Here is a 20,001-nt window from a genome sequence, read left to right as displayed (position 1 = left end):
AGCCTTTATAAATGAAGGCAACTGGACTTCTGTTGGAATCTTAGAAGATGTTTCACCTCTCATCCGAAAGTCTTTTTAAGATTTAAAACTTTAGTTGCAAAAATCTGGCTTATAAACTGTACACAGGAACAATCACACTGAATGGCAATAGAGTGCACTAATCACCACTACCCTCTCAAATAGAGGGAAGAGCCAGGTTTTCATGTGACCTTGATGGCCTCATTAGTGAAAACAATGGCCTCATTAAGGATTTATTGTCCCAAAATGTTCCAAAAGATATTCTGTCACACTGCTTAAAAAAAGTTAAATCACCTTTTAATGACATTTCTGATGAATTGCCAAAGTGAGTGCAGTTTTGCACACAGAGTAAAACAGTTCTGCGCCCAAGGCTACCAACACTTTTTCTTACTAGTATGAAAGAAACACATTTTCCCTTTAAGAGGAATGTGTGAAAATTACTGAAAAATGAGAGCAGACGGGTCAGTTTCTGGCGTCAAGGTATTCCAAGGTGCTAAACAGCCATGTGTCAAAGTTGCTTCAGTCTATTTGTTTTTCAATGTACTTTTAATGAAATGCCAGGAAATTTTCAGCCGTTTATTGCAGTAAGCACTGCTTCACTTTCCCTCCCCCACCTGTTGCTGGGCACTGCTAGATGCTCCAACATTTTCCCCCTCACTTACTTTTCTGTAAGTGAGGGGAATAAGCTAATTTGACTGCTTCAAAGTATTTCTGTGTGCAACAGACATGACTTGTCACTGAGTGGAAACTGGGGGTGGGAGGAAACAGGCTGTGTCTTTAAGTAGCTGCTTGCAGGGTGACTACTAGAGCCTGACTAATTAACCAGCTTCAACTGGTTTGTTATGCTTGTGTTACTGTTAAAAGAGAAAAAACTGTGAGAACGGATGATATTCAGATAATTAGCACTTGTAAATATTACTCAAATAAGTCTGTGTTTATTCAACAGTTTTGCTAAGGCATATGCATCAGAGTCAGAACAACATTAAATAAATGTTAGCTGTGATTAGAAGCCACGCTTCATGCCACTGACTAAAAGGTAGACATGTGCGGTTAAAAAAAATAGCTGAGATTTTTGTTCAGAGTGCTGAGGACGGACAGGAGCAAGGAGGACTATATCCATAGGGACGGTTCAGGATGGATAGTTTAGGAACAGAAATATCAAGGTAAAACAGAGTTTGCTTGCACAGAGCGGCAGACACTGGGTATATTTGGAGAAATGTGCTGGAGATTGAACTGCCAGTCAGGTAAGGCCAAAGGAGTGGAGAGAGAGGATATGGAGGTGTTTAGCTTGACAGAAGAAAAATGCAGAGGACATTCGACTGAGGATGTTGGATGAACTCGGATACGAGTATATTTTCGTTTGGACGCGGCATTTTGGTTGCAGAATAGAATTGAACTTTGTCGTCAAATGCTTGTGCTATTAGTGCAGCACCTTGATTTACAGCCCAGTGATCTGTGTATAAAATTATCCTGACCTTTTCGTAGGTTTTGATGAGTGCTGGAAAAATTAACTGGATAAGATCACACCGATCAGGCAGAAGCTGTCAGACCAAGTAAATGACACTGATTATCTTTTCATCATTACGGCTGCTAGTGGGAGGGACACATTAGGCAGCAAGTAAACACTGTGTCGTTGAAGTTAATGTGTAAGAATCAGGAAAATGGGCGAGGGTAAGAGAGTTTGACAAAGGCCACCTCCCCGATGAATCAAACAACTCAGTCATAACGTCTCCTAAGCTGCAGCTCAATAAAGTGTTGGGCAGCGTCTTTCAAAAGTAGTCCAAGCAACAACAACAACAACAAAAAAAGAGAAAAAAAATAGAAATGGTGAATTAGTGACAGGTGTTTGGACAGAGAAGACTGGTCTGGGTGGTTCAATGCAACAAGCAAACTACTGTCGATCAAACTGGTGGTTCTGAGAGAAAATGCATAAAAGCGCTGACCCACTCTTATTTTATTCACATCTCACGGATGGCCGAGTGAATCTCTTACCTAGAAATGCATGGTTCCAAGATGCAGTATAGGAAGAAAACAAGCCAGAACAGACAGCGTGAGACTCTGCTGGGCAGCCTTGTGTCCTGCAAGGTCAATGTTACTTACCACCTACATACCACTTACCCGGTGGTTTAAAAAAAAAAAAAAAAAGTGAGTATGCACTATGCGTGATGCATGGGAATGCTAAAGTGATGGTGGATAAATCGCTTCAGCATTTTGTGTAACAGCTGTTGTGCATTTGTAAAGCACTGGATGATGCTCCTTTTACTACTCATGATATTACACTGTTTTCTTTTAATACACATTTTTTATAAATCCACGACTAAGTCATATTTATACACCTGCACATTGAAAAACCCCGGGCAGGACGGAGGTGGCGGGGTGGAGTCGCCGCATACACCTCAGAAGTATGTAGTTGCACAGCTGCGCCTACCAAAGCATTGTCGCAGACCATTTACACCCTTTCATGTAAATGGTAACCACTGATGACTGTGGCCTCTTTCAACAGGATAATGCACCACAAACCAGCGTCTCTTAACCAGCACTCTTTAATCACATTACCTCTTCATTTAACGGCGAGGTGATCTCTTCACTACATTCTACATGGTGGGGACATTGTAACTATGAGAAAGAAAGGGACTAAAGAGAAAAATGTGGGCGGATCATATTCAAAATCATCAAGGAAGAAGCTTCAAACGTGTTTTTTTGAAGAAAAACAAAAAACAAACCCATATATTTAACTAGAGTATTTTTCTCCAGACAACTGTATAAAAACTTCAAATTGTAAAGCAAGACAGGGAACAAGAACACCTGCTCGGTGATTTTGCATCAACATTCAAAAATCTTGCTGTGGGAAATCCATCATCCAAGATTAAATTCTGCTTTGCCTTTTTTATCCTCATCCTGTCAGATCCAATTGAGAAAGCTCTCCGTCTTCAGGTTTAATATGTCGTACATGACATGTTTGTGGACAAAACCCTATCAGCTTCTAAAGATTTTACTTTTTTTTTTTTTTTTTTTTACTTTAATCGCCACTCAACAAATACTTTTAACTTGACGTGTACGTTAAAGCGGAGAAGATGAAAATATAATGACGGAGAATACCTTTTTTCTTCTGGGTCGGGTTATTTTTGAACCTGCATTTGTTCCCATAGAGACAGAGTGTAATCAATAGCCTCAGTGAGAAGTGTTTGTGCTTATGCCTAGCTATTAATGTGTGAAGCTGTACAAAAGTGGCTTTTTCTACCGTACCTTTTGTTACTTAACAGAAATGTTCTGCAGAAATAACTGGAGGAAGTCCAATTACAATAGAACTTTTTTTGAACGTGTCACCTCTGCAATTTTAGAAGCTCATTCGTGAATGGTAATGATTTCTATGCTGCTGATTTCGACTGAGCAAGAGTGGCTTAAAGACGTACTGTAACTGTACAGTATCTTTGCTAGACATTATTCCTATTTGCAGAATCAGCAGACGCAGAGTCACCTTCGTTAAAATCTTGTCCTCTTCTCATCTTCTTTTCCTGTCAGGTCTCGAGGGCTACAGGCGTTTCGAGTCTTCTGCAGTCAACTACAGCACGATGCTGCTGGAGGCTGACAGCGAGCGGCTTTACGTGGGGGCCCGTGGGGCCGTATTCGCTCTGAATGCCTCTGACATCTCAGCCAGCTCCGCTCTCACTGTGAGTTTGTTTGTTTGTTGTGTTGCTGCATGTTTTGTGCTCACATGCCATGTATTTTTTTTCTTTTCTTTTTTGCAGTTTTTACTGTTTCATTTATGCTCCCCAGTGCAGGAAAGTTATGAAAAGAAAACATCCAAAATGTTTCATTTTGAGGTCGAAGCAAAGGAAGCCACTGTTATGCTGCAGCCACTTTAATTGCTGCATAAATTTGAGAAAAAACATTTTAATTTGCATCAACTCCCTCCTCAGGTATTAACAAATAGAGGAATACTGCGTTAATTCAGTTTGTACATAAATCTTAATGCAGTCTTACCAGATGAATAAATATATGTAAAAACCCAATACCTAATGTTTAATTCTGTTGTTAATAATTTACTTTGATGAAGTTTAATGTTTAAACTTTATTTCTTTGTACTTCCCAGCGCAGGCTTGTTTAGGTCAATGCTGAGCAATAAATGATGGTTATAGTTTGACCTCGGTTAGTAGTTAGTATATCTCTCTATATATTTTTCTTCTTAATTACTTTAAACTATTGTCTTCACAGTAGGTTATATTTGTGTTATACGCTGACTCAAATTAAAATTTTTATTTTCTTAAATATTCAGTTGTTTCGTAACTCGAATACTGGTAGTTTTGTCAAGAGCAACTAATTGTGGATAGTTTTCCGTGTTACAGAAAGATTCTCAAATTAAAGATAGGATCATTCTGAAATGTTCAGCATGTTATGCTACTGCGATAAAAGGTACCTTTATTTAAAGGTTTATAAAACATCCTTCACATGGAGGACTGTGTAGTTTTGTGTTTTTTTTTTTTATTTGTTTATTTTAATAAAATCAACAAAGGCAGAGCAGTAAAAGAAAAGTATTGTTGCCAGTATTCATGAAGAAGACATTAAACTTTCATCACAGACTTCCTTCGGTGTATTTATGTGGAGAATTGACTGAAACACTCTCACAGCCAAGCTGTTGTAAACATCTCTAGGACGTGTTAAGGCTTAGATATTCCTTAAGGTAACTCATAATAAAAAAGAGCAATTAAACTATATCCCTAGCTAGTGGCACAATGAACATTACACTTCTTGTTGTTTATGTGTTGAATGTTTTACTCGGCTACCTCTTTACTCCCCGGCACATAAAAATTTTCAGGCTATATGAAATGCTTCACATTTGAGTTGTACTTTTAATATCGAGCCGAGAAAAGCCTCTAGGCTTTATAAGATCTGTGTTTCTTAATATTTTATTGGGCTAAAGCCACGAATATGAGCTATTTTATATACAAGCCTAGAAAAAAAAAAGAAGATATTTTATGACTTTGTCTTGGATTCTTCCAAGAAACAATTTGACTCCAATTAAGAGTCAAATCGGTGTTGCAATGTTTTACTGTGCTTTTAGCAAGTGTTGTCCTCCATCTGTTCTGCTTTGTGTTTCACCTGTTTTTATGTGTGTATGCGCGTAGCACTGCATCGCAAGCGCTGCTGTGCCTCCATCTCCTTTGTGAGCTAAATATCTGTTACATAACATAAAAAAGCACGTTTGGTTACTCAACAGTAGTCATTTTAGATGCCACGGTGACAAAAGGAAAATCTATTTTCCATCAATTGTGTGGTAATTTCTTCAATATCCTCAAGGGTTCAATGATGTGATTTTTTTTTTTTCTGTCTTGCTTTATGTTCTCTGGTCTTGCTATAGATTGAGTGGGAGGCCTCCACTGAGCAAAAGCTTCAGTGTGTGCTCAAGGGAAAAGACAATAAGGTTGGCACTTTGTTCTTATTTTAATCCTGTCATTTTTTTTCATTCTGTTTTACTCTAATAATTAAAAGAAAAGCTACATTCTCTTAAAAAAATGCAGTTGCCAAATTATTCTCTCTCTGTGCCTCTCGTAGTTAAAATGCTGGTGAAATCCTTAATTCTTCTGGGGAACAAGGCTATTGCCCCATTTTTACATCCTTTCAGTCTGTTTGAAGCACTTTATCACCATATCCCAGTGTTATGTGTCAAAATGTTCAACACTCTCTAAGCTTCATCCGTCCAGCAGTTTCAGGCTTGAGCAAAGGGATGAAGTATAATTGGGAACAAAGGTTAAAGAACTAAATTGCATGAAATCAAATGGTCCAATTGTTTTGGTGCTTAAAATTGATGTCCCTAACTATTTGCTTCCTAAAATAAGTGGATAATATCAGAAATGTAGCAGATAAATGTAAAATAAATGTCCATAAATAAACTTTCTGTATTGGCTTTACCCAATATTACAGAGCTTTTCTTACCAATTCAGCGTTTGTATCAAAGAGCAAATTTTAGTTTAATAGATTCTCTAACAAACCAGCACACATTAACATGAATTTCATTAATATTAATTATTTGCTGTTATGTTGCATCTGATATGTGAATGCACACATTGTTGTTTGTTCCTTTTATTTTAATTAAGTGTGCTTTTTCTCTTCCTCTTCCAGACAGAGTGTTTTAATCACATCCGCCTCCTGCAGAGGTTTAACTCTACGCACCTGTACATGTGTGGGACTCACGCCTATATGCCCCTCTGTGCATACGTTGTATGTCCATGAATACTTTTTTCTTTCTTCAGCAATCCACCACATTTATATCATGTGTTTCATAGATGGTAGATTAATTTTAAGTTTTAGCTACAAAAACTGCTTTTTTGAGTATTTTTTTTTTCTCTGTTTTTCCTTTAGGATGAAAAGAGGTTTGTTATGTCCTCTCAGCCCGAAGAAGGCAAAGATAAATGTCCTTATGGGCCAACAACAGGTTTCACTGCCCTCATTATAGGTAAGCCACATGAAAAATTTCAATTTCATGAAGAATTTGTCTTCGAATTTGGATGACGCAAAACCTTGTTTTGTGGGGGTTTTTTTTGCTTCAGACCAGCAGATATACACAGCTTCCCGGTACGACTTCTGGAGCTTTCCGGATATTCGCCGAAACGCTCCATCTCCCGCTCTGAAGACGGAGAATGCTCCCACACGCTGGCTGAACGGTGAGATCATTTCCTGAAATAGAAGCATTTGATCACATTTGGATGGCAAAACTGTGCGAGTGCACCACAGTTTTATTTTAAAGTGTTTTAACATTGTGATGGTGTTTCTGGATGGCCCCTAGCAATTTGTGGTCTTAATGAGAAAGAGCACGCAGTTAGATAGATAAATTAGTTGATGCAGCAAATTCAATATGTAATGCAGTGTTGTGTTCAAGACCACCTAACCCGAGACCAAGACAAGACCAAGACCAGAGTGTATCGAGACTGAGACAAGACCGAGACCATCAACAAATGGTCTTAAGACCGGTCTCGGGACCAAGACCGTTTTCGAGTACTACAACACTGATGTAATGGCAGCTTTAATTTTAGTACATCTAAATGGGACACAAATACAAATATGTTAAGCAATTCCATACACCAAAAAATAGGCAAAAATGTTTCAATTCATCTCTTCTTCCTTGCAGAGGCGGACTTTGTGGGTTCAGCTCTTGTCAGGGAGAGTTTGGGCAGCAGCGATGGAGACGACGATAAGATCTACTTCTTCTTCACCGAAAAGAGCCAGGAGCAATCTACAACCTACAGCCACAGCAGGGTGGCGCGTGTGGCCCGAATTTGCAAGGCGAGTGCAAAACTCAAGGTCTTCTGTATTCTGCTGCTGGGAGGGAAGCCCTTCATCAGGGCAAATGTATGAAGTTTTTTTTTAGCTGATGTAACAAACGAGAGGCGGGCTGGGAGACACATTTAGAGTCAAGGAGCGCGGCATAATTACAGGAGCAGACTGCGTCGGTGATGAATTAGTTGCAGAGCCAGTGAGGTTTGGAGAGGATGAATGCAGGTGAGACAGGCTGTTTAGCGTCTTTCTTTTTAAAATGTGAATGATTAACATTCGCCGCTGCCCTGATAGGCAGCAGCCATCTGTTGCCTTTTATAACCTCGTTGTTTGTCTTCAATGAAGAGAGCTCACTGGGGCTGTTTTTGGAGGTATATAAATCAATCCGTTTTATTATAATAGAAATGCATCAGGATTTCTTGTGCAGTGTCAAAAACTTCAGCTCAAAATAAAAAAAAATCAGTTGTGTGTGTGTGTCTTTGACATTTATTATTGATCTGATACCAGGGAATGAAATTCCACGAGGGGGTCATAACCCCCTTTTTTTGTGTGTGTGTGTGTGTGTGTGTGTGTGTGTGTGTGTGTGCGCCCTCAGTCCTGGATCTCTAGAGGTGTTACAGATATGAAGCACGGCACCTCACACCTACCCACATCAGTTGTAAATGTTTTCCTGACACATTGGCTGTTTTGTAGTCCTCGCCTTACACGACTCTCCTCTCCTCATCTGCTCCTCCTTTTTTGTCCCTCAGGGAGACCGAGGAGGCCATTTGACTCTCCAGAAACGATGGACGTCCTTCCTGAAGACGAGACTGACTTGCTCTCTGCCCGAGTACGACTTCCACTTTAACATGCTGCGCAGCGTCTTCGTAATGCATGGCCTCGCCCCGCAGGACACTCTGTTTTACGGCATCTTCGGTTTGGAGTGGTGAGTTAAAAAAAAAAAAGAAAAAAAGAAGAAAATCTCTGTTTGGGTTGCGGAGCGGGAAGGATGGGCGATTGAGATTGCGAAAGCGGACGAGTGAGACTAAGATGAGAGGCAGCAGCCAATACATTGAAGCTTTCGAAGATCTCAGGAGGGGATGAGATGGAAAGAGGGCAGAGAAACTAAGTCCAGAGGGCGTTAGGTTCAAGTGGTTTGACGAGCTGAAGGTTTACAGATGTTTAGGAAAAGGTTGTGCGGATTTTTAGTTGCCTTTGAATGTTGAGAAACGCCAGATTTATGTGGTTCAAATGGAACAAAAATACAAGGAGATTCTGTTTATTCAATAACTTTTAGCACAGAAATAAGTACATGGAGGCGAACTGTGGCTGCTGCTTGAATTGTTTAAGATAACCAAGTCTGCAGTAAATTTCCATTTACATCTCTTGGGTATCGCTCAAAGAAGAGGCATGTAAAGAAGAATTCTCCATGTCTGAAACTCTTTGCTAGTTAAAGCACATACGTTGCCTTCAAAGGTTTTCATGCACCTTAAACAGCATGACACCAAGGCTCAGTTATACACATGAACTGAGCCTTGAATTAATCAGAGACCCAGCAATGAGGCCCACAGTAACTATGGAGGAGCTTCAGACGTTTTGCAACCGGCCACAAAACCTGCAGTCCAGCAGAACTGATGGGCTCAGGGCTTTTTGGTTTGCAAATCTGTTAGTTCGTTTCTCTTCACATTTTGTCCATTTTTGTAGAGTTTTCTGGGTTTATGCAGGAACTCAGTTTTTGCTTTCACATACTGACAAAGTTATCATGAAGACAAAATTGCACTGAACTTTGGACTTTGAAGATTTTTGTGTGTATCACTACTGCATAAATCAATCCTTCACCCTAAGGCAGCAGCAATGGAAAATGCTATTTTATATCAAAGCAAACAGCATAAACAAATAACACTCCATACATCTTGATATTGTTATTTTCTCTTCAAGCTCCAATTCTGTCTCTTACCTCCCCTAAACCTCGTTGTTGCCTCTTAATTCCCGTTCTCAGACCTTTATGATTTCTAATGAGCTTCATCTCTGTCAGCACTCATCCTCTTCCTCCTTATTTTCCTCCCGTTTGTCTCTCTCTATCCTTTGACGAGCCGCGGCGCCGCTGCACCTCTGCTTCTCTTGCCATGGTAACCCCTGGTTTACTAGTGTTATTGTTTGTGACTTGTGCTCTGGTCTTTCTCCCCCTGCTGCTTGACGTACAAAGGAAAAACGTGAAGGCGTCTGCAGTGTGTCGGTTCGCTTTGTCTGAAGTCCAAGAAGCCTTCCGAGGACCCTACATGGAGAGCCAGGATCCCGGCTCCACCTGGAAGGAATATGTTGGAAAAATCCCCGAGCCACGACCTGGAACTGTAAGCACACGTCCACAAGCTTTTGCACACAGACAGTGACGGCTTTTGAGTTTTATTAAAATTACAACAAAGCTCATCTTCAAACTTGCATTAAACAGGAATAGCTAGAGAGCAGATGAGATCATTTTTAAGCGAAGATGAATTCATTAAGACGTTGCACTAAACATGGAGGGAAAACTAAACAAAGAATGAAAGTCGACTTTGAGAGACTCGAACCATTTTTATAGCAATTAATGAAAGGGGAGAGGGGCCAGCGGTCGACTTTGCGGTAGGAGACATTTTCTATTGTGGGTGAATTTCAGCATTTCTTCAGACTTAATTAAACTTTCCCATTAAATGAAAAAAAAAAAGGAATAGTCAAAGGTTTTGGGGGGAGAGCGTGAAAGCCTCTTAGAGGAGTTGGCTGACATCATTTGAACAGAACAAAGCGAAAGGAAAGCTGCCTCCTCATTCAGGTGCAGTGAGAGCCGAGTCGCCCTCGTGTCAGCAGAAAAACGGACGCTGAGCTCACACAGGCTTATTAAAATCTAAATGAAAACTTGCAGTTTCTCTTGACACGGTCTTCCAAAGGTTCCCATTTTTCTCATGATGTCTGAATTCTCCCTGAGGACCGTCTCACTAATCCTCCTGACATCCTCTCTACCCTCCGGAGCCGGCCTCTATTTAAAGACTGGTTTATTACATATAAGGACAACACTGTCTCGCTCTCTCTCGCTCTCCAAGCACTTTGTTACTTTGTCCTCATCCCCCGTCCATGTCTCTCTTTGGTCTTTCTTTTACTGCAGTGCATTACTGGCAAGCTGAGGGCCAAGGGCATGAACGTCTCCACGTCCCTACCTGACGAAGTCCTGGATTTTGTCAGACGGCATCCTCTAATGTCCCATCAGGTCCAGCCTGCAGACAGACGTCCCCTCTTGTTCAGGAGGACGACAGACTACACACATATGGCAGCGACTGTGGTCCAGGGAGTAGACGAGCAAACGTACCACGTTTTATATATGGGCACAGGTGTGTGTAAAGCTTCTCGGCAAGCTGATTTTTAGATAAAAACTGGTAAAGGAGGGTTTAGAGTCCTTTTTAAAGATGAAAAAAGCAAAACAAAACATTGTTTTTTCAGTGAGGGCTGGTGGGAGGATTTGAGCCTGGCACTGTTTCTACTCTGAATGTTGAATCAGATCATTTTAGAATTGCAAAATGTCCATTATGAAGGCTCTGCGAGCACCGGTCTGATGTAACCCCCTGGCAAAAATCTGATGTCAGCGCTTTGGAGGATGTTCAGTCAGTTGTTTCAGAAATCACAAATAACAGAAAAAAAACAATATTTGTCATCCAATCAGATTCCAACATTCTCTTTTAACAGCTTGGCAGAATGGAGCGTTGTTATTCACCCAAGTTTCATCCTAAATTTTTAGTTGGAAACCTAGTCGATTTACTGACTTCATCGTTGACTCTTGAGATCTTATTTTAATGAAAAATCCATTTGACTTTTGGAAAGAGAAACATCTCTAAAATTTCACCTGTGCCTTTGCTGTTTGGGTTGTCAGAAATGCAGCCTGCAGGACGTTCGTTGGCCCTTGTAATGAGTTTGCGTGGCATACGAAAGCAATTCAGGAATGGCATTGATTTGGCTGATGATAAAATAATTGGGATTTTTTTTTCTGTGCTGCAAATTAAAACATCTGACTGAGCATCTTCTGAGCCCATGTTTTATTTTTTGCCAGTGGTTGCAGTAGTCATCTGTTAAATCCCACTTATCAGACAACTTTTCATTATTTATGAATCAGATCTTGATGTACTCACTTTGAACCTGCTTGTCATAATAATAGTAATACATTTCTTTATATGTAATACAGACCCATTTGATAGATTGGAACATTACGGAAAGTTCAATTTATTTCAGGAACTTACTAAGCGATTTTATAATATAGGTAAATTACACACAGATGGATGTTAAAAGCAGAAATGTGGGTTTAGTGAAATGTCTTTTTAATACCCACTTAAAGGTTGCTGTTTTCAAATCGTGCTTTTAATCTGACAAACAAGCTTCACTGATTATTCTATGGTATATTCTAATTTATTGAATATGACTGCAGTGGGTTTACAGTGTAAAAGTACTAAGGATAATTCATCTGTAAAAAAAAAAAAAGAGAGGTTTTGAGGTGAACGTTGTTAAACTTAAATCCAAAGCTCTGCTCCTTTGATGGTTTTCCAGTGTTGAATCATCTCCACCGACTAACATTTTGAAAACTAGCTAACTAAACATCCCAAATCTTTGATCCATCCAGATGAAGGTTGGTTGCACAAAGCCGTAGACATCAAAGGTCAGCTGCACATTATCGAAGAGTTGCAGCTGTTTGAAGAACCAGAACCTGTTACCAACGTTCTGCTATCTACAGAGCGGGTAGCCACTCTCGCCACCTTAAATACACAAAGTTGAAGATGACTCACTGTCTTAATACTTAAGTCCTAATTATTTCCCCCCTCAGACGAGTGTGTACGTCAGCTCCCCATCGGGGGTTGTTCAGCTGCCGCTGTCGAACTGCGAGAGATACACTTCCTGCTACGACTGCATATTTTCCCGGGATCCTCACTGTGGCTGGAGCGGAGCCGAGTGTGTGGACGTAGTGACTCAGTCGAACAGGTGAGTGTTGAAATCTGCCGGCGTGCGGTTGGATCAGGTGACTGAAGGTGACCCTTGATTGGCCTGATGTATCGCTGCGCCCTGTGACAATGTCAGCTCCCAGAACGGTTGCGTAATCAGGACTGCGGGCAGAAACTTGACCCCGGCTGTAATCGTACACACATCATGCAGCTGCATATTTGGAGTGCACTGATTCATGTGGACATGTAAGCTTTATTGGCAGAAACAAGCTGATTCGGGGAACGAGGAAGTGGTGCAGCGCCTTGCAAAATAATTCATTCTCCTTCAACATTTTCTGTATATTTTCAATGTGGCAGTCCAGCACAAGATTATTTACAAGTGGGAACTAAAGGAGGATGAAATGAAAATCTGGAAAGTGTGGTGTGCAAATCAAATCACATTTTTTCCCCGATACCCCTAAATGAAATCAAATTGGATCAGTTGCCTTTAAAAATAATCCAATCAGTAAAATCTAACGCTCCATCAAACAAATGTGAACATGAAATTTTTATGGTGGTGCATGGTGATGGCAGCAACATGCTGTGGGGATGGGTGTCTTCAGCAGGATTTGGGAAACTGGTCAAAGCATACTTCTGAATCTTGTTGGAGATTGAAGATGACTTGAGATTAAAAGTACAGTCGGAGCTATAGTGGAAGATTTTTGTTCACCTGCACTCTCAATCCAATCTGACTGGACTCAAGTTGTTTTCCAAAAAAAAAAAAGTGCAATTGCACAACACTAAGATCTAGACCCTGAAAGACTTGCAGCTGTAAAAGTAGCAAAGGCTGGTTCTGATATCCATCTTTCATTTAACAATTATGTGCTTTTTTTTTTTACCTTTATGTATCATATAAAAATGTGTTCACGAGGTTGTAGTGTTAAAAAAAAAAAAGCCAGGCTGTGAATACCTTTTCAAGACACTGTAAATAGATCAAGCGCAAAGGATAAGAAATAAAACCCTCTGCTCACTTTTATTTTTCTATTGTGCTTATTATTAATTTTTTTCTCTCCTTTCACAGATCCTCTTTAATCCAAGACATCCAGCATGGCAGAACGGGGTGTGAGAACACAGGATACGGTATGCAGAAGTCTTATCTGATGCTTATATATATATATATATATATATATATATATATATATATATATATATATATATATATATATATATATATATATATATATATATATATATACACATACATATAAAATAAAAGTTTGCTTTAAACATCTAGACAGAGGATTAAAAATAGAGAATATGAGGCTCAAAAGATGCACAGTTGTCATCGGATGGCGTGAAGGCCTCTTTGAAAGTTGATTATATGCACAGCGTTGGTAAAACCCTCTCCTCCCTTCTTTAATCACATCTTTGCTGTCTACGGAGAGAAATCTGTTTGATATTCAAGGCAGGCGAATGCCTTCTCCCCATTTATCAATTTTCACTCTGATGAAATGTAGCATCTTCTAACTCCTCATTCTGTCTCTGTATGGGGCAGCATGATACGATTATTATTAAAATGTGTCTAATTGAACATCATGCCACGATAAGTCTGGACATTCTCTGATAAATTTGGTGAATGATAAATAATTAGTATGTGAGTCAAGGGGTTGGTTAATGTAATTTTGTGAAGTTAGATTCTCCTCAAACTTTTGCACACTGCGTCACATTAAAACCACAAGCTTCTGTGTGTTTTATTGAGGTTCTATGTGATAGATCAACATAGAAACCTACATAGCCGTGTAATGGCAATAAAAATGAACATAGAGAAGGTTGTAAATAATTTTGAACGTGCGATTTTATTTTTTTTACTAAAATGGAAATAAAACTTTTTTCAAAACTGATTCCTTTTACATCCTTACAGGAAATAAATGAAATCTCACAAGTGTGAGCCAATTAAGAATCTTGGAGAGGAACATTGCTGCTTATAGGCAATTAAATCAGTTAAATGAAGCTCAAAATATTTGAGCTTGAAATAAATTTAGCCCTCGCATGTGGAGACATGCCCCAAAAGTCTGATTCTACAACGTTTTAGTCAAGGGAGCTAAATATAAATGCATGCCGCACTTTTCAGATTATCAAAGGACGAAGGACATAAATGCTTTCACAAAGCACTGTGTGACAAAATGTTGATTTTTTTTTTTTTTTTTCAGACATGGTCCAGCGGAGCCGTTCTGTTCGGGTCGGCGATGACGTGCTGCTGCAGTGCGAGCTCAACTCTAACCTGGCGACGCCATCCTGGACGCTGAACGGCGGCGAGGTGCAGGGCTACGACCTCAACTCCGGCTTCAGGACAGGGACGGACGGCCTGCTGATCATCGAGGCCCGGCAGGACCAGAGCGGCCTCTACACCTGCCACGCGGTTGAGAACGACATTAAGGTCGCCATAGTCACCTACAATGTAACCATCAGCCCGGATCTGCCTCGTCCTCCACCCGGAGAGCGAACGGGGACCTTTATTGCCACGGTACCAAGTACTGAGCACCCCTCATCCGACGGGGCGCAGTCACTCCACCTGCTGTCCCCCAAGAACATGGAAGCCATGTATCTGTCTCTCATCACCGTCCTCGGTGGGCTTTGCGTGGTCCTCACCGTTGTGCTCGCTTACGTGGGCTTCTGCCTGCGGGCAGACCAGAGAGGGAAATACTCTCTGCGCGCCGCAGCCGCAGCGCACCCGAGCAGCAAGAGGAGCAGCAGGTGCAGGAAGCAGCACAGGAACTCCGCCCACATGGAACTGAAGACCGTCTCTAGCCACTGCAATGGCGTCTGCAACGGGGTTTCCAAGCTGCATAACGGAGACACCCAGGACGGAGGCTTTTTGCAGATCGTTCCCGGTGAGGCTCAGACTCTGGCGAGTAACGATCCTCCTCCCCCGGCGCCTCCCCTCCCTCCCACTCCGCAGCACACGTCTCCAGAGTGTGACTTCCCCAACGGGCTGTCAGCCACGCTGCCCAGCGTCCTGAGGCGGATGAACGGGAACAGCTACGTGTTGCTGAGGCAGAGCGACTCAGAAAACACTTCGCCGCTCTCCCACTGCTTCTCCGAGGAGCTCAACAGGATCTTGGAGAAGAGGAAGCACACTCAGCTGCTGCCCAGGCCGGATGAGAGCTCAGTGTAGAGACGCGCGGCTCTCTTGTTGAATTTGGGCTCTTACCCTGTGCCTGTCGCGTTGACCCCCCTCATTGCTATAGCCTAGAGCAATGAAAGAGTCTCATTTCCATAATTTACTTTGGATTATATTTGACAGCTCTGTCTTTTGAGCTAATGAGCCGTTTTTGTCTTCTGAAATGACCAAACCTTCTCAGCACACTAGAAATGAAAATGAAACTTCCCAGTGAAGGTCAGAGCACAAAGAAGGAAATAAAATGCAATCTACCTCACCTCTACACTGCCTGAAGAGACATGTTGTCAAGACCACAGTCGGCTCTGAGAATCGGTGCCGGAATATTACGGATCCGTGAAGAACAAAGCAGGACACACACACTGACTAACCAGCAGTGGAGACACAACGGAATATAAATATAATCGAAGAGGGAAGTTTGACCACAGGGCAGCTAGCAAAGCTTGTTTTAACATGAGCTACTGCACAGATGGGCTATGCATTTTTAAAACATGACACTCACTAATTATAAATATGGATGTAAATGGAAATGACAGAATTTCGCTATCAGGCTGCCGTCACTGGTGGCCCTTAATGTCTGTCATTTGCTTCTTGAGGAAGTCTTTTTACGCCGTTGTCAGACCTCACCTTTAACCTCGTGACATTTGCCCTCCTGCGCTGTAGCCTTCACGACTCCAGCTTGTAGCTGATTGCACGGATAGCACAAGAAGGGGAATTTTCCCATCGGCTAAATGTTGTGTCTGTCTGTTGTGGCCAGAGACCGGCCGGAGAGACGGCTGAAAAACACAGAGGACAGCGGCAGCATGGGAAACGAGCACAAAGAGAAGCACCAGATGAATTCAAACCGTTTTTAATATAACATTCAGTAAGAAGCTATTAGTAAGGAATGGTTGAACTATTCAAGATTTATTATTAATATTGAAAATTAACCAGTTTTTATTCAGCGTCTGTGTTTTGATAACGTTGATGATATTGTTGTTTTTTTTTTATTTATTTATCTATCAGTGAAAGATCAAATCTATATAATAACCTTAAACTTCCCAGTGTCAATGTATTCTAATAAAAAGATTTAAAACAAAAATGTACAACAAGCCAAATGTAAATTTAAAACAGTGTTGGCATAAAAAAAAAAAAAAGAGCTGCCTGGTTTATACCAGCTGTTTCTGTCCTCCACAGCGACTCGTGTCAGAAGTGCAAGCGATCTGCAGGGGGTGTGTATTGTTGTTTTAGCCACTCGCACAGATCTCCAGTGTTTTTTTGTTTTTTTTGCAACAGTTTGCACACACGTGAGTGGCGTTCGCCAAACGGGAAGAGCAGGAAAGCAGTCTGAATGCTTGTTGGTTTTAACACATTCATAGCCGAACATAACAAAGGTTCACTCAAGGTTCAATTGTCCGCTATTCCAACTGACAAACAGGAGTATTTGCAAGCAAATGAAGAATTTTTCTTTCCTTTTTAAGAATGAGGAGATGTAGAAACCTTCTTTCAGACAGCTGGACAGCAGTGCACAGCAGCGGATTGAGGGGAAGACATCGATACATGACTCTCTGTTACATAAAGATGGAAGAAAACACTCATGCACTTTCTCTAGCATGGCATGAGAGAAAGATTTAGCAGTTCTCTACTTGTTTAAAAACCTTGAAGAACCTTGATACTGGTAACCAGCCTTGGTCTAATTTCTTGCATCCTTCATGCATGTAAAGAAATGACTACAAAATGTTGTTGTGGTAGTAAAATTGTCCGTACCGCTGGCAGATTTAGGTTTAAATAATGTTTTTATTTTACCTACATGTTTCGTCTGACTGGATGTAATATTAACATGTTAGGGTGACCCAAAAAGCTACTCAGTAACTATAAGAGCATTTGATATTGTCAATAAAAATGACTATAGAGAAGGATGTAAATAATCTTGAACATGCCATTTTTACTAAAATAGAAATAAACATTTTTTCTTTTTTTTTTCAAAACTGATTCCTTCTTTATTCTTTAGAGATCCCTCTCATTTGCTACGAAAAACACATTTCTTGGTTGAATGAAAATTATTATTAAACTAAATCTGCCAGGGTTTTGAAACCCATTGGGCTTAAATATATTTGCTAACACAGTCAGGCATTGCAGTTATTGTAACACGTGAAGTCCTTGACGTATGATAAAAGGTTTATTTTTGAACCTACACTCATGTTTTTGCCCGTTTTTTTATTATTTTTTTTAAATGTTTCGCTATTATAAACTCTACTAAAGAGAAACAATGTAACGTTCTATTGCATCGAGGAAAGCTCAGTTGGCATGGAGTTGAGTTTTGATGGAAAACTTGACAGTATTATTCTATTATTCTTGTGCATTTGGACACTGGTGTAGCGAGCCTGAACGCACCGCCGAGGCACGCCTAGCGTGAGATCGCGGCGCAGAGACCGACAGACTGCAGAGCGCCGAAGCAGCCAAGGTTCATAGTTCTGTTGTCTCACCAGCTCATCTCCCACTCAGGGCGCTCTGCCAGACAAGCACTTGGAAATATGGGCTGAGGAATTAAGAGCCGATGATCACAGCAAACAAATGTTTCTTGAACTGCGCTCGCGTAAAGGCTCTGAGATCCTCTCGTGTATAAACAGCTGCTTCAAACGAACATCTTGTCAATAAGGACAAAATTACAGCCCGACACTCTTGAGTAGTGAAAGATGATGAGCACTGGCGTTTCATTTCTAGATTAAATCTAGTTTAAGTTACGACTCAGACAATCCACCTCGGCTCTGTTGATCAATGGGAAGATTAATACGTTGTGCGTCGTGACACAGATATGGTCGTTATCCCATTCAGTCTCCCCGGTTTTGTTTTCCTTCTCACTCAGCTTGTGCTGCGTCTTCTTCTGTCGGAGCGCAGCAATAATTAGGCATCCGTCTGGTGACGAGCGGAGCTCACCAGAGAGCGGGAGCTCTCTCCCAAGATATTTACGCTTTGCTCCGCTCTTAAGTTTCCAATTACTTTCTCATCCCCTCGAGCTTACAGTCTGGAGTTTTTATTATTCTAAAATGGAAATGTACAAACAAGTACACATGATTCCCCCCCCCCTTCCACACACACACACCCCAACAGATATGCACGCAGCAGACGAAGATTTTATCAGCTCGTGTGTTTTTTTTTGTGTGTGTGTGTGTGTGTGTGTGCGCGCGTTGGATGGAGCTGAAGAAGCCATGGATGAAATCATTTGCACTATCTGCTCTATATGTTGCACAACCATCTTTCTGCCATTAGGACAGCACTTATGATATCTTATAACATTTTACAAAGTTGGAACACAAATCTTTGACCAGTCCTTTTTGCGCAATCCCTGCTGTTTGCTCTGTTGCACTTTCTCCTCAGCTAACCCCAGATGTTTTGTTTTGTTTTGTTTTTTTCTTAAAATTTAGACGAAGAAACCGAATCATCATTTCAAATGTAAGATTTTGCTTAGCTTTGGTTGTTCCGTGGCCTTTACTTTTCCAATTTGTTGCATTGGATAGCTGCATTATGTTGTTTGTCTTCTGGCAAGACTTTGGATGATGCCCCGCTTTGCAAAGCACAATTCTCGGAGATCTGAGCTCCTGAGCGTCGATCGGAATCACAACAGGAGAGACGCTCAAATATTGAGAGGTTCTCTGACCTTATTCCAGAGCACAAGGCACAAAGTGAACACACTGATGTGGTTTTGTTTTATTTGTCAGCGCCTGTTAGGCAGGTCAGATGCCATGCTGCAAAATAACTCAGAGACCCGACTGACACAGGGAATTTTTTTTTTCTTTTTTTCTTTTTTTTTTTTCTCTTTGTCTCATTTGCAGATGTGATGAATACAGAGAAGTCTGTCTCCCAATCCGTGTCAGAGGGCATCATTGGCCGCATAGATGTTCTTTTGCAACGATCTTCAACACCGTGGAGGGATGGCGGAGTCGGGATCAACGCTCTATGAAGGGCTACAAACATAAGAGTTGAAGCTTTAGCTTCTGAAAATGTTTTCCCGCAGCGCATTGTTTGTCCAGGCTGCGGATCTCTGTGTGCAGAGCGTGTCCTTGAATCTGTTAGGCGCTTACTTATCAAACTAAATGCAAAATGCAATGACCTTTTCTCACCCTTCTCTCACTGCATGAATTATGTTCAAGCAGTGTCGGTTGAAGACGAGCAGGGGTAGCTCGTGTTAGGATTTGAAAAATGAAAGGGTTCAGGTTTAAATGTCCTCTGTGAGCCTATTTTATTATAAAACCAGGGGGGGAGGGGAGGGGGATAAAAATAAGAGCATAATTATTTTGTAGTTTTGTGTATTGTATGTTTTGTTAGAGTTGTTAAAATGTAATGACACACCGTGTTGCTCAAAATGTGATAAATGCAAGCAATTTAATAGAAAGCATGCAAAAATACTTCTAATCTAATAGCAGGAGAACAATAAACAGCATTTTATGAATTTGTCACTTTATACCTAATGTCATACTAAAGGGTTATTCCAATTTCCTTTCCACTCTCTTTTTAATCACTGTTTGTATGTTACACCATGTGTGTGCACACAGAAAACCCATTTTCTGAACTAACACAAAGAATAATGGAGCAGTGCTCTCCTTCACATTTCATGCACCGCAAAATTAAATAAAGATTTATACT

At 40.9% G+C, this 20,001-nt stretch overlaps 1 protein-coding gene across 2 annotated transcripts in view; it reads left to right on the top strand.

The window, feature by feature from the left end:
• The window catches only part of LOC103147728 (semaphorin-4G-like), a 31,864-nt gene extending 11,863 nt beyond the window's left edge, over positions 1-20,001 (top strand). For both annotated transcript variants that reach the window (XM_007566221.2, XM_016678741.1), the window contains exons 3-15: positions 3,541-3,689; positions 5,378-5,440; positions 6,139-6,237; positions 6,379-6,472; positions 6,567-6,680; positions 7,145-7,299; positions 8,040-8,215; positions 9,476-9,620; positions 10,406-10,628; positions 11,906-12,021; positions 12,107-12,261; positions 13,282-13,340; positions 14,411-20,001. In XM_007566221.2, coding sequence (XP_007566283.1) covers positions 3,541-3,689; positions 5,378-5,440; positions 6,139-6,237; positions 6,379-6,472; positions 6,567-6,680; positions 7,145-7,299; positions 8,040-8,215; positions 9,476-9,620; positions 10,406-10,628; positions 11,906-12,021; positions 12,107-12,261; positions 13,282-13,340; positions 14,411-15,375 — 2,513 coding nt within the window. In that variant the 3' untranslated portion in view covers positions 15,376-20,001. The remainder of the gene's footprint in view (positions 1-3,540; positions 3,690-5,377; positions 5,441-6,138; positions 6,238-6,378; positions 6,473-6,566; positions 6,681-7,144; positions 7,300-8,039; positions 8,216-9,475; positions 9,621-10,405; positions 10,629-11,905; positions 12,022-12,106; positions 12,262-13,281; positions 13,341-14,410) is intronic.

Source organism: Poecilia formosa, unplaced genomic scaffold (genome assembly GCF_000485575.1).
Source record: "Poecilia formosa unplaced genomic scaffold, Poecilia_formosa-5.1.2 Scaffold188, whole genome shotgun sequence".
Taxonomy (NCBI): Eukaryota; Metazoa; Chordata; class Actinopteri; order Cyprinodontiformes; family Poeciliidae; genus Poecilia; species Poecilia formosa.
Note: the sequence above shows the minus strand (reverse complement) of the source record. Positions and strands in the feature narration are given on the sequence as shown.